The 13,401-nt window shown below is 37.2% G+C and overlaps 4 protein-coding genes and 1 non-coding gene across 8 annotated transcripts; 3 read left to right on the top strand and 2 right to left on the bottom strand.

Annotated features, from left to right (window-relative positions):
- The first annotated feature begins 140 nt into the window (after positions 1-140).
- LOC100120888 (hydroxyacid oxidase 1) lies at positions 141-4,284 on the top strand. Its single transcript, XM_001604429.4, has 9 exons — positions 141-396; positions 903-1,037; positions 1,099-1,250; positions 1,746-2,001; positions 2,078-2,206; positions 2,275-2,407; positions 2,475-2,591; positions 2,667-2,778; positions 2,870-4,284. The coding sequence occupies exons 2-9, from the start codon at positions 904-906 to the stop codon at positions 2,935-2,937; spliced, it is 1,101 nt and encodes a 366-aa protein (XP_001604479.1). The 5' UTR covers positions 141-396; position 903; the 3' UTR covers positions 2,938-4,284.
- Positions 4,285-4,866: 582 nt separating this feature from the next.
- On the bottom strand, positions 4,867-6,794 carry LOC100120912 (polypeptide GalNAc transferase 6-like). The gene is made up of 2 exons (NM_001167787.1): positions 6,600-6,794; positions 4,867-6,519 (listed from the first exon to the last, which is right to left on the bottom strand). The coding sequence occupies exons 1-2, from the start codon at positions 6,792-6,794 to the stop codon at positions 4,867-4,869; spliced, it is 1,848 nt and encodes a 615-aa protein (NP_001161259.1).
- LOC100119639 (serine/threonine-protein kinase VRK1-like) lies at positions 6,444-10,340 on the top strand. Of its 4 annotated transcripts, none has more exons than XM_032597630.1 (8): positions 6,444-7,883; positions 7,960-8,247; positions 8,337-8,453; positions 8,655-8,839; positions 8,919-9,159; positions 9,258-9,449; positions 9,525-9,730; positions 9,841-10,340. In XM_032597630.1, the coding sequence occupies exons 2-8, from the start codon at positions 8,079-8,081 to the stop codon at positions 10,003-10,005; spliced, it is 1,275 nt and encodes a 424-aa protein (XP_032453521.1). In that variant the 5' UTR covers positions 6,444-7,883; positions 7,960-8,078; the 3' UTR covers positions 10,006-10,340. The 4 variants fall into 4 exon arrangements, with proteins under 4 accessions (XP_032453521.1, XP_032453522.1, XP_016837849.1 ...); XM_032597631.1 differs by having other exon boundaries at positions 7,139-7,883; positions 8,324-8,453; positions 9,841-10,043; XM_016982360.3 differs by having other exon boundaries at positions 7,792-7,888; positions 9,510-9,730; positions 9,841-10,043.
- Positions 10,329-12,745, bottom strand: LOC100679444 (zinc finger CCCH-type with G patch domain-containing protein). Its single transcript, XM_031923058.1, has 9 exons — positions 12,551-12,745; positions 12,267-12,467; positions 12,110-12,193; positions 11,906-12,043; positions 11,689-11,831; positions 11,439-11,617; positions 11,082-11,351; positions 10,833-11,012; positions 10,329-10,745 (listed from the first exon to the last, which is right to left on the bottom strand). Exons 1-9 carry the CDS (start codon positions 12,599-12,601, stop codon positions 10,450-10,452), a joined length of 1,542 nt encoding a protein of 513 aa, XP_031778918.1. The 5' UTR covers positions 12,602-12,745; the 3' UTR covers positions 10,329-10,449.
- A 556-nt stretch (positions 12,746-13,301) lies between these two features.
- Positions 13,302-13,380, top strand: LOC116416214. Its single transcript, XR_004226733.1, has one exon. It is a non-coding gene; the product is annotated as a small nucleolar RNA U43 (small nucleolar RNA).
- The last annotated feature ends 21 nt before the right edge of the window (positions 13,381-13,401 follow it).

The following is a 13,401-nucleotide window of genomic DNA, read 5'->3' as shown; positions in this document are numbered from 1 at the left end:
AGAAACAATAGATACTTTCTACTCATCCCAATCAACACGCGTAATTACTCTCAAGCCGATACGCGCACACTCTTATCAAACGCGCGTTTGTTATCCATAAAGATTTCCGTTGTCTCTCGCTATGTCATCTTTATACTTACGGAAAAAGATGCTGCTGTCGCCGAGAAAGAGAGGCTTATCGGTTACATTGGCATTGAATAGAGGTGATGGCTAAAGCTCTCTGTCGTCGTCGTCGCATTATCGTCGCGGAAAGAGGGAGAGAATTCGGCGTCTCAATTGAGGAAGCTAATATACCGAGGAGCGATCGCTCGCTCAGTCTGACCTCTGTGCTGCAGCTGCCACCCACGCGTTGCCGGTTTTTCACGAACTAAGCGCACGATCGCTTCGATACAGCAGGTGAGAACTTTTGAAAAAATCGATCGTTTTTTATGTATGTACCGGTGTACAATATCACGCAACGAGTGTATTGACTTCGTCGCTCATCGTTATACGCTGATAATGTTTACACAAAGCATCGAAGCTGCGATATATTGCATGTAGATTCTGCTATGCTACGAGATTGAGATGAGTGATTCAACTCCTTCTTTGTTTGCTACTGTCTGTTTGTTTACACTTGCGAGTACGCATACGATTGCTATACGCAACTCATCCGAGATATAGCACACTTTTACGAAATTTTTTCATTTTTCGCCTACTTTCGAACATCTCGACTTGGCTATCTCAAATAATCAAACACATTCACGAATTGAGCAAGCAATCTACCGCATGATAATACTTGTGTTTACATAACTTAATGACGGCACGTCATGCTGCTCGGGTTATTCGAAAATCCTCATTACAATTCTGCTTGAAATCTAAAAACACGCAGCTATCGTTGTATTTATTATTTTACATAATCCAAGGATGGCGCGTTTCGTCTGCATCCAAGACTACGAGAAACATGCACTGAACAATCTCACTCCTTCCGTGAGGGACTACTACAGAAGCGGTGCCGGGGACGAGAACACCCTCAAGTGGAACAGAGAAGCCTTTAAAAAGTACGTATACGGACTTTTCAAATCGGTTGTATGTAATAAAAGTGTGATCCACAATTTTCAGAATCAGAATACGTCCTCGAGTACTGCGAGATGTGTCGAAAAGGGACATCAGCACGACGGTTCTCGGGGAGAAGCTTTCCATGCCGTTGGGCGTCTCGCCGACTGCTATGCAGAGGATGGCACATCCCGACGGCGAGTGCGCCAATGTCAAAGGTGCGGAACAGAGATCTTTCAACGGAGATAAGGCGGTGTTTTATTTGATTTGTATACGTTTACGTTAAAGAAAGATTCCGCGACGGCTCCTTTGTATCATCAGTCATGCGCAAACTGATGTAATGTAAGCGTGATATAGTACTTTACGGGGCTGATGTAGAGATAGCGCGTCTGAAAGTTCGTTGACAAAGTTGATTCAAACAAAATTATTTCATCTCTTGTCGTAAAAATCGGCTCGCTGATACGACACTACAATCGTGGATAAATCCGATAAACGCAATAGAGAACGTGAAGCGTGAGTTGAAGAAGATAAAATAGTAATCTCCTGTGTGCGTACACAAACCAGCAGTCATCACTCGAGGACTTGGCCTCTGATGGTACTACAAATTATACGTAACAAAGCAGGAAAAGCTCGATCACTTCCGTCCTTCGAATTGTAAAAAAAAAAGAAAAATAAATAAATAAATAATGACGATAAATAAATCGATTTTTCAGCCGCCCAAGCCGCGAAAACAGTCTTCATACTCTCGACCATTTCCACCAGCAGCATCGAGGAGGTAGCAGAGGCTGCTCCAGAGGCTGTCAAATGGTTTCAGCTTTACGTCTACTTCGACAGGAACGTCACCCTGAATCTGATACGCCGAGCTGAGAAAGCCGGTTTTAAAGCTCTGGTGCTTACGGTCGATACACCCATGTTTGGAGACCGGAGGCGCGACATCAGAAACAAGTTTGCTCTGCCCAAACACTTGAGGTGCAGCATTGCGTCGATTACAGTTGATTCTAGTTGGTATTGAGTTATTTTTGTAATTTTTTGCGGGGCCGTGTAGGTTTGCCAACTTCGACGGCTACTTGGCGCGAAAAATCAATTCTTCGAGCGAGGGCTCCGGTCTCAGCGAGTACGTCACGAATCTCTTCGACGATTCCTTGACTTGGAACGTTGTCACCTGGCTGAAAAGGTAACTTTTGTTTAGCTCACAGTGACCTTATAATTATAGAATTAATGAATACACTTGCTGAGTTACAGCGTCACCAAACTGCCGATAGTACTGAAAGGTGTTCTCACGGCGGAGGACGCGGAACTCGGAGTCAAGTACGGGGCAAGTGCCATCATGGTGTCGAATCACGGAGCTCGTCAGATCGACGGTACACCTGCATCGGTAAGTTGATAACTCAAAGTTCATGCTGATCCAAGATTAATAATTAAACGATGGCGAATTATTGCAGATCGAAGCTCTACCCGAAATTGTCAGAGCGGTCGGGAACAAGGTTGAGGTCTTCATGGATGGAGGAATTACTCAGGGAACGGATGTTTTTAAGGCTCTAGCGCTTGGCGCTAAGATGGTGCACAGACTGAAACTTTCATTTTTTCCTATACGATTGAAAATGAATAATTAAAAATGATTGAATTGCATCTAGGTATTCTTTGGTAGACCTTTACTGTGGGGTCTGACCTGCGGCGGAGAACAAGGCGCCAGGTCTGTGCTCGAAATGATGAGGCGGGAAATCGACCAGGCTTTCGCTCTCGCAGGTACTTACGATGCTTTTCACCCTGATTCGCGAGAGAATTATTTTCATATTAAATGAATGAAATTAAATCATCAGTTCTATTTGTATTTCAGGCTGTAAGAGCGTCGAGCAAGTAACAAAAGATATGGTTGTTCACGAATCCGTCTACAGTCGCTTGTGAGCGCACATTTCCGCGCATCATTGTTACTTATTTATTTGTGAGATGTGATTTTCGTGCTGAGTTTTTCATGTCTATAATATATTCGAGCTATGAGAAAAGCAGCGTTTTAGTACAGTGATTAAGTATCCTATAGATTATTGAGTATAACGTAAGCTTATATGGACGAGTATTGCGGTAGTTGTGGCAGATTTAAAAAAATATAACATGTCGATGGTATACACAAGTTTTGTAATTTTTTTTTATTTCCTTAATTATTCTTAGCAGTAAAAATTCTTCGGAAAGAATATGAATTAAATTACAGTTCTTCTCTTTAATTGTTGGCACGTTGCTGAATACAATTGTGTCCTTAAAAATAATAGTACTATAAATTTAAGTTTTCCCTTCCCTAAACTCTTATACACCCCGTTATTTTGAGCTCTCTTATATAGTTCTCTAGCCCCGAACACATCTTTTCAATTCGTCACTGTTCAAAGAAATCATAGAATGATTGTGCGGTACATTATCAAAGACAAGTACTACATTTGCAGTATCCTAACAAATAATGGAATTAATTATATATAATGCGGAATATTACACACAACCAGTCGTTTTCGTAAGGTTACACAATACATTGAGGAAGCATAACTCCTATAAAATACTTATCTCAATAGCTTATATACAATAAATTGTATATATTAACAAGACGTTTGCCTAGAAAAAAAAAAATAAAATAATGATCTCGCGAATATATATTTATCATAGTAAAACTGAAATTGCATTAATTTCTTTTTTTATCGAGTTCACAGAACTATCACAGAGGTTCTTGCATGCTCGCTATACTTATTGCAACATGTTCTCTTTAAAAGTGTGTTTACATCAATATATTTATATATTTACAAGAGCCACTTTGAATAATCAACTCAATTACAATGATATTTCATGCAAAAAAGGCTCCTGGCAAACATGAAGATTTAGCCATCTTTCAGATAGCTTTTATCTTACGTTACAATAATAATTGTATATGTTTGATATGTACGTTATTTTAAAATCATTCTGGTTTCAAGCTATATATGCACTGGGTTCGAAATCCTACACAGATACACGTGCTGTTTCATATACTGTTCTGGCTGGTAATATCAAGTGGGCGATAACTTTGAATTATTTCACATTCTGTGCGTATACTTTGATATGGCTTTAGTTGAGTATAAGACGAATATATCAGTGTAGATTTTCAATGAATATATAAAATTCAAGGATTGCATAATATCTAGAACTAAGGAGCATTAAAAGTTGTTCAACGTAATTTATAATATAGTAGAAAATTTTCCATACACAATGGCGTACAAATACTAAAATACTAAAAAAAAATACAGTTGCAAATCCCGTTTATACACACTAAAATTACCAATTCCTACACCTTCAATAAATGTCACAAAATCTATGGCTACAAAGAAATATAACAATAACGAAATACTTAAAATAAGGAAGCTCTCTCTTTTTTAGGATATTTACTAATATTACAAAAGTACGCTTTGATGACGGTTGATAAATACTTAAAAAAAAAAATGCAAATATTTTTTGTTTTAATTTGTATCAGTATGTACTATCATCGTTACTATCGAATACGATCGTCTTATCACATTGATTTTCCGAAAAAAGAAAATATTTTTCAAAATTAAGTACTAATGCTTTCAGTACATGCTTCTTTTCATTCAGCATATTGTACTTGTTCGATGTAATAGTTTTTAAGGCACACTTGTACACTGGAATAATAGCGATTTCTAGACATGAACTAGTTCTTAAGAAAAAAAAAACTTTTGAGTCAAGTATCTCTGGCAAGTAAGTTTTAAATATCTCTATGTGTGCAAAAAAAATTCAACAGTGTTTTTCTTCACGAACGTCAAAAGAATGACTAGCTATAAAATATGGCAATTTCACAATGATGGAATCTCAAAAATCAAAATCGTTTCTTTGATTGGCCTTAGGGACTACGTTTTCCCAATTGTTCATTGCTTTCATATTCACGTGTTCTATTCGCCACTTTTGCGTAGAAGACGTCGGGTCACAGTTGCTTACGTAGACTTTTTTACTCGCTGGATCCATGTCGAGACATCTAGATCCATACCCATGTTGAAGCCACTGTTTTTCGACATTGTAACGCCAGAGTTGATTTCCTTGCTTTCCATGGCATGGATAAAGTGTCACCGGGGATTTGTCGTCTCCTCTAGAAACGTCCAAGCATTCTGTGCGTCTATTCGGACGAATGTCCTTGTGCCAAGTAAGTTGGAACTCTTGTTCTCCTTTGATTTTGGGAGTGTCCTTTTGACAGTAGTCTACAGCTATTTCTTCATCTTTACCCTTACCTTTAGCATCAAGGCAGAGATTGGGAACTCCGATGTTTCTCATCTCTCCATAAGCAAAGTCGTCAGGTTCAATGGGAGGATAGACTTCAACTAGATCGAAAGCAATATTTTCCATGAACCATTTGAAAGATTTACATTTAAGTTTGTCTCTTAGAGCCTTTTGTTCTGTCAAATCTCCAGGATCCATTGCCCTCAAGTGAGGTCGTCTTCTATAGATGAAGTCTGCATACTCATCCATCCATACTTCAGCTACTCTCTTGTAATTCTTGCCAAGAAAATCGCCTCTTCCTGGATTGGGAAAAGGTGGGAACTTTCTGTAAATGTGGCCTACTCTTGAACAGGGAGCATCGTACATCTGTCCACCACATTGCCAAATCTTGAAAGAAAGTTCGTACTGCTCACCTCCCCAGATATCCAAGCCAGGATCGTAGCCACCAAGCTCCCAAAAGAATTTGGCACTTATGGCAAACAATCCACCTGCCATAACAGGGCTCTTGAAAGGCTCGGAAGGATTCTTCAAGTCTTCTGGAAGTAACGGCAATCTCTTATAGTACAACTCCCAGTCGAATGCACCTCTAGCTCCCTCGTCTTGTGCTCTGTACTCAAAAGTCTCATAAGCAATGACATCAATGAAGGGGCATACACAAGTCTTATAATCCTTGGCTATTGGCTCAAGCAAAGGTGGAAGCCAATTGACATTGGCCTCGCTGTGCGAGTCAAGGAAGACAAGAATTTTAGCTGTAGCTTTTCTTGCTCCAGCCAGTCTGCCTCTTATGAGGCCTGAGCGTCTAGGCAGTCTCACTATTTTTACCTTAGGTAAGTTTTTCTTCACGTATTCGTCAAGTTTATCCTTCAGCTCAACTTTTGTACTGGCGTCGTCGACTAGTATAATCTCATGCAGCAAGGAAGGTGGAGATCTGTTGATAACACTCCAGCAGGTTCTCATCAAAGTACTAAAGTGCTCGTTGTGAAAAGAGACCACAACCGAGACAGGATCAAGATCCTTCAAATATCTCTTGTTTTTACAATCGGGATGCCTGATGTCTGGTATCGATCTGTTCAGGGATATAAGATCGCTCAGTGCAGCGTTAAAGCCATTTACCTTGTACAGTCTGTCTTTGAGATCTTCCATTGACGGCGAGAGAGTGGCAGCCTTGCCTTGCTCACCCGTGCCAGTCCTCTTCTCCTCGTTCTGGATCCTCTCATAGTCGTGCCAGTCTATCTTCCCCTCAATAATAACCTTCGAAAGCGACATAAGTAGTGTCATAGGCATGCTTTGCCATAGAAAAACAAAACATCAATGAACAGTTAAATACACACCTCGTGTTCGAGAGGAGACTGTATAGCATCAGCAGCCAGCTTGCCATTCTCCCTCAGAAAACGAGCCCTTGCTGCGGGCGAGTCGTGGACGATGATCCTGGGCCCTCGGAGGAAGCGAAAGATGAGCGTCGTGAGGAAGACGGTGAAGGCCGCCAGCACGAGGAACTTAAACCAGCTGATGAGATTGCGCTTCATTGTCTCTGCATCGCGCGCACGACATTCAGAAGCTGCCGAAGGTGTTTTTCTCACTTCACCGACGCCTGTTATTAGGTAGGTATAACCTTGTCCGCAGCCGCCGCGGCGCGAGTATAGTGTGTGTGTAGTACTAGTAATTGCAGTGTACAATGTGTGGATATCTGTGTATAGCCAACGAATGGATGCGGGTATATAAGTGGAATAAGTATATAGAAAGAGAAGAGAAAAACAGGTGATCCCGCACCGGTAGCGTAGCAGATAGTATATATTAAATTAAGGCATCTGACGTGGCACCGGCTGATCGAAAGCTGCGAGCGATATCACGACTCTGAAATAACGGAGCAGAGGGAGTTGGAAATGCGATATTGATAAGCGTAGATTGAGCTGGTTATTGTTTGGGAAACGAATGCATTTCGCGTGTTTACCTATTAGGGTACGAATGTATTGATTCGTGGGAGATACTGCAGAGGCGGTATTGTATATAAGATCGAAAGCTTTTTAGCTATTGAATTTATTTGGCGCGCAAAGCTATTGCAAGCTTGCAGATTTAAATTATAAAATTATAAGAAAATACATGTTTTGAAATCAACGGATTTATTGATTAGATAGGCTGATTCATTGTTTTCGCTTAATGTTACTGAAATTTATAAAGATATAAGTTAAAAGTAGAACACACTATACTTGTCGCGATAAAGAAACATAATACTGATGAAGATCAATGCTACACACCTATACGGATATCTATATAATAATAAAGATTCAAGAATGAAACTGTGGAATCATTTTTATACTATTTAATTATTTTAGCAATATTTTAGCAAAGGATCTCGTAATGTAATTTCTACATGCATACAAGATATAAATCCGATTGATTTTCAGAAAAAAAAAAAAAATAGCCACGCAGTATATGCGCGTTTATACAGTATATACAAGTGCCGGCGAAAGTTGTCGCGCGTCTTGTATACTTCATGATCAAGAACATTAAAAATGATCCTATATATGTCATGACAATTTCAGTTATATAAATTATAGGTGCGTATTCCATAAAAGTGCTCCTAAAAACTCGTCAACCCCAAGATGCGTACAAGTGTAATGTACATATTATATCTATTTACTTAAGTTATATATATATATCTATTTATTTTGAATATACCTCTCTATACAGATCGCGTATATCGCGTTCAGGTCGTTACAGCTGTCGTGTATTGTTTACGCTTTGCTTTTGTCTATAACGTAACCGCTGATGAGTTTGGATCACAACTATTTCAAAAATCCAACAAGAAAATGCTGGCTGAAGCAGGTGAAGTGATTATTGCGGAAGAAAAAATTTGCACGTGTATTGTCTGCCTGCAAAATAAGATTCCTGCTGGCCAAATATTAACAGATAATGCAGAGCGAAAATGGAAACTAGGAAATTTTTTAAGCAGGGGTGGTTTTGGAAGTGTTTATCTGGGTACATAAATACGAATTTCGATATAGTACAAATGAAGTCGCAATGATTTCATGAATCATTACTATCGATATTATAGGTATATGTTTCAGTTTCGAGAGATGTCCTTGGCGCAGAGGAGAAGTACGTTGTCAAACTCGCAGCATATAAAGATAGTACTCTTTACAGGGAGATCGACTTCTACAGATCCGCTGCACGATTCAAAATGAGTAAGTGAATCTTATTTAATTATAATCGCTCTTCTTTTTTTTTCTCTAATGATATATGAACAAACCTAGAGTTTATACATTTAAATAAATCAAATGAGTTTTACTGCGATATGGAGTTGCAAAAAACACGATAATTCGAACTTTGCCAACATCTATATCAAGAACGTTTATTTACAAAACTGAACACTCATTTGCGTTTAGTAGCTGATTATTGCAAGGAAAACAAACTGAATGACCTGGGTATACCTTGCTACGTAGGATCTGGGATCCACGTGTATCGGGACCATTTCTATCGATTTTTAATATTGCCGAGATACGATACGGACATATTCGGTTTGCATCAGATACTATCAATGGATTTCGTCAATAGTTTAGTCGTACAAATGGTAATTTTGATTGCACAGATTTTGTAATGTTAAAATCAAAAGAACAAAAGAAAAGCTAGCTAAAACCGTTAATTACCAGTTGTACGCGCTGGAATATATTCACGCCAAGGGATTCTCGCACAACGACGTAAAGGCTAAAAACATTGTCTTAAGAAGTCAGAAGCACCGAGAACTTGGAAAAAATCAAGCGATGATAATCGACTTCGGCCTGGTGTCTAAATTTCGAACGAGTCAAGGATTACACAAACCCTATTTAAGCGACAGAAAAAGGGCACATCGCGGAACATTACTTTTTACTTCCTGTGATTCTCATCAAGGCGGTAAATACATGCAAACATTACAATACTCGTGATCTTTATCATTTTTCATATCGCGATATAAATTTAATACTTGTTTTTTAATCCCATAACCCAATCAGCATACTCGAGACGTGGAGATTTGGAATCCTTGGGTTACAATTTGATCACATGGCTTGGTGGACAATTACCGTGGTCTAGTCTAATTCAACAGCCGTTTCTTAATTTCATGCACCTTGCCATCAAAAAGGAACAATACTTGAAAAATCTTGACTTATTCTTTCGGGAATGTTTTCAGGATAAAGAGCCACCTAGTAAAATACAATGAAAATATTTTAATTTCAAGCTATGCTGTATACTGAAATGTGTGAAAGTATATTTATTTACAGAAAACTTAACAACATTCATGGAATACTGCATTAATCTTCGTTTCAACTCGAAACCGGATTACACGTACTTGCGAAGTCTTTTTCGAAAAGACACGAATTTAGAGCATATATTTGGGTGTGGTCGACTGTCGCATGCCAATGTAAATTACGTATCGATTGAGACCAACACGAAGTCGTACAACTTGAGGAAAAGGAGAGGAAAAGAGGTAACAAGTATACTTTACTTACGGTCATTTTTAACTCCGAAGTTTTCAACTATTCAACATTGATCGTATGAGCTGCGAAGAGCGTTGAAGTCTGACTTGTCTTTTTGCAGAACAAAGAAGAAACAAAGAAAGAAAACAACGACGATTTTGATTGGCAAAGCGTAATTGCTAGTCACCCTGAGAAGTTAGCGAAAATTCGTACTCGTCCAGCTTTATCGCCAGTAGCTGCAGCCCACTTACCGTCAACGCCGACAATTAAACAGATTCGAGCTTGAACAAATTTTTAAAGCTCTTAAATAATAAAACAACTTAATTTTAATGCGAAGCGAGTGGTTCTTGCTTCTAAAAGTAGCATAGGATCGTGATATTTTATATAATCAGAACATGTGCTTACTGCGTAAGAATACGTGCTTTATGTCTATAGATGAACTAAAAGTTTTATTTTTTATTGGATATGTTGTACCGTGTAACGGAGTTAAAAAGTTTATTTTTAAGTAATCTGAATTGAGTGGTCTGCAAATGTAATGTCTAAATCAATGTAAAATATTTATATAGAAAGAAATATCGAATTCTCAAAGAAAATATAATAAATGCATAATTAAATGCAAAACTCGACGCCTTAGTTTATTCAGTCCAGCACTATATACACGTCATTTTATTAAAAATGAATTTCCTTAAAAAAAAAGCATTAATAACTTACGTAAAAATTAATACTAATATTAAAATTCTTTCAATTTTGCCTTAAACTTTCGTTGATTTTGTTCTGCTGCTATCCTCTTTGCTGAAGCCTTTAATTTTACAATTTGTTTTTGAATTTCATTATACTTGGATACTTTACTGTTATACTGAATACTGTCTTTACTAAACTGCGCTGTATTATTTCGAAGTTCAGAAGACTGCCTCTCCAATCTTGAAATATCTTCTCCAATTTGATAGCTGGCTATGTTTAAATTTTTGTTAGATTCTTTTTTTAGTTCTTTGAGTAGCTTTGAACTGCTTGGTTCTGGTTCTTTGGCTGTAATATAACGAGCGTATCAGTACAAATCACGTTTGATTAAGTACCTTAGAGTTTAAATTGCTGATTTATAATTTATTAACTTACATTTACTTCCAAGCGCAGCATTCATGAAATTAAACACATTATTCTTTTCTCGCTGTTTTTCTCTCAAATATTCTTTTTGCCTCTGCTGTTCTAATTTTTTCTTTTGCTTTTGCATTTTTCTTTCTACACTGAATAAATCCTTATCACCTCCAGCATTTTCTCTCAAAGTCATGCAGTGATCTGAGTATAAATATTTTTAAATTATACAAAATTATGTTTCAAAACATAAAATTACTCTTTGTTACTGACCCAGTGATTTTCCAGCTGGCAGAACAGTAGCTTCAACTGGGTTTATTCTTCCATCAGATCTCTTACCCAAGCCTGTGCCAGTAATATAACCCATCTGAGCCATCAATTTACTACCTATGCCACGAGTATGTTCTTCCCAACCACCAAGTCGTGTATTTGCGTTATTTGTTAGAAGAGATTTATGCACAAGTTCTTCATTTTGACAGGTCTTCATTTCTTCTTCATAGTCACTATCGTCTGAAGAATCTGACATTTGCAAACCAGCATCATCTTGAAAAACATTAAGTAGTATTATAGAATTGCAGTATTAAATGTATACAACAAAGAAATAAATAATAGTAATACATTTTTATTTACCAAGAGGAAGCAAATCATCTATACCAACTTCTGTTACTTTACCACTAGCTTCAAATTTTACTTCATATTCATTATTTTTATCGTCAGGTGTTTTTAAAATAACACATCTGTGCCACAATTTGTTTGTTTGTTTTGCTAAAACCCTACTTCCCATTTTTATGCTTGAAAAATCTGGTTCTCTGGAAGCGATTTTATATTATTTCATTTTTCCCAAATCATATTAGATAGAAATCAATGAAAGAATCATTACTTGTACTCTTGTATACTTGTAAATGGAACAACTGCTCCATGAGAAAAGTGGCACTGTTCTTCGGAAAATTTACATGAGCCTTCCAAAAAGTAAGGACAGGGAAGCATTTCTTTATGCGTTGGATTGATATAAAGTACTCTTACCTTAAATAATTCAATGAAATCATATTATAGTATACAATATGTTAAACTAATTGAAAAATATTTTCAAAATATACCATTATATCGTTCAGGCTTGATAACTGATCGTCATTTTTATATACAGAGCAGATCATGGCATTGTGGTATCCCATACCACCCCAACTGCCTCCGTGTGGGGCTCGGCATTTGGTGCCTTCGAGTGTCTTGAATTCATCCTACAGTATAAAACTGTCTTATAAGTATGCTTTTATAAATTGTATCTTATACATCGTTATACTGACTTCCAAATTATTCGATGATGATTGAGCTATAGATTCCAGACTTTTATCAGTGCTGGCTTCATCGTCCAATTTAGCCATTTCAGCCTAGTAAGTAAAAAATGAATTCCATCAAATAAAGTAAAAGAATCCAAAAGTTAAATTATTTTAAAGACATTACCTTGAATAAATCGTATTCATCGTCCAAGTCACTTTTGGAATTTTGATTTGAATTTGTTGATCCTTGTGCAGATACATCTTCTGCACCTTGAATACTTTCCTTTGTAAGGATTATTATTTCTTTCAGATCAGACTGTAAACTCAACAAATCGTTTCTGTTGGATTCATCCGCACTTTGTAGAGCTTGTTGTACTTGAAACAACTGAAAATGGGCGCAATATAAGCGTAAGTATTGTAAAAAGATACTCCAAAAGTGCAATATCTTACAAATAAATAGGTACATACCTGTTCTTCATATTGACTAACTGTCTCCCTCAGATTATTTATGTCTGACATGTTGAATACTTTATCCAAATATGTACAACTAGATCCACTTGCATTAATAATTTATTGTTTCTTCTGACATAAAAAAAGCTGAAGCAACAAAGTCAAAGTACTATTTACACACTGATATATAGTATATAGTATATACGCACATATGCAACGAAGAAACCGACGCGCCATCTATGTAGGTGATTTCCAGCGAAATCTTCTAAAGATAGCTTAAGATAACTTGCTAAAAGATGGTTTCATCTTAGATGTTCCGGATGAGCCTGAATAAGCGCGGCCAATTCGTCCATTTTCTTCGTTGGCGTCAACATGGTAAGACCTCTTCTCATAATCCCAATTTATTTATAACATCCCTGCAACTATTCACTAGCAACGCTAATAATTATATTCTACGATGACTCCATTCAACAATTAGTAATATATTTTTACAAAATATTGAACGATTTCGAGTTTATTACTGTGTGAAAATAGAGCATATCGTGGTGTGATCTGACGACACTTGAATGATCGTTTTTGCAACTAATATGCATTTATATTTCAAAAAACTACTGCTATAAACATATATCAAAGATTAATACTCTTGCATATGAACATTTTGATTCGAATAAGAAAGAATTTTCAATTTGAACTAGATACATCGAAATGTAACCTCCAAATACTTCCGAAACATATTTATACTCCCTTCGAATTAAAATCTTCCCTCACGATGATGATTTAGATTTTTTACGTTTATGGTTTAAACTGAAACAAGCCATGTAGAAATTTTTCTAGGGCGGTCTGAGCAATTGCACTCTAACCAATTGTCG

This window comes from Nasonia vitripennis, chromosome 2 (assembly GCF_009193385.2).
Source record: "Nasonia vitripennis strain AsymCx chromosome 2, Nvit_psr_1.1, whole genome shotgun sequence".
NCBI classification, from domain to species: Eukaryota; Metazoa; Arthropoda; class Insecta; order Hymenoptera; family Pteromalidae; genus Nasonia; species Nasonia vitripennis.
Note: the sequence above shows the minus strand (reverse complement) of the source record. Positions and strands in the feature narration are given on the sequence as shown.

Excerpts from the sequence above, each read along its gene's own strand:
- LOC100119639 (XM_016982360.3), top strand. The coding sequence starts at position 8,079 with ATGCTGGCTGAAGCAGGTGAAGTGATTATTGCGGAAGAAAAAATTTGC. Across the intron at positions 8,454-8,654 it reads CGCTGCACGATTCAAAATGA|TAGCTGATTATTGCAAGGAA; the intron begins GTAAGTGAATCT and ends ATTTGCGTTTAG. Across the intron at positions 9,731-9,840 it reads GGAAAAGGAGAGGAAAAGAG|AACAAAGAAGAAACAAAGAA; the intron begins GTAACAAGTATA and ends GTCTTTTTGCAG.
- LOC100679444 (XM_031923058.1), bottom strand. The coding sequence starts at position 12,601 with ATGTCAGACATAAATAATCTGAGGGAGACAGTTAGTCAATATGAAGAA. Across the intron at positions 11,832-11,905 it reads CAAGCCTGAACGATATAATG|GTAAGAGTACTTTATATCAA; the intron begins GTATATTTTGAA and ends GAATTATTTAAG. Across the intron at positions 11,618-11,688 it reads ACAAGTATACAAGAGTACAA|AGAACCAGATTTTTCAAGCA; the intron begins GTAATGATTCTT and ends AATCGCTTCCAG.
- LOC100120888 (XM_001604429.4), top strand. The coding sequence starts at position 904 with ATGGCGCGTTTCGTCTGCATCCAAGACTACGAGAAACATGCACTGAAC. Across the intron at positions 2,207-2,274 it reads GTTGTCACCTGGCTGAAAAG|CGTCACCAAACTGCCGATAG; the intron begins GTAACTTTTGTT and ends GCTGAGTTACAG. Across the intron at positions 2,779-2,869 it reads CCAGGCTTTCGCTCTCGCAG|GCTGTAAGAGCGTCGAGCAA; the intron begins GTACTTACGATG and ends TTTGTATTTCAG.
- LOC100120912 (NM_001167787.1), bottom strand. The coding sequence starts at position 6,794 with ATGAAGCGCAATCTCATCAGCTGGTTTAAGTTCCTCGTGCTGGCGGCC. Across the intron at positions 6,520-6,599 it reads AGTCTCCTCTCGAACACGAG|GTTATTATTGAGGGGAAGAT; the intron begins GTGTGTATTTAA and ends TCGCTTTCGAAG.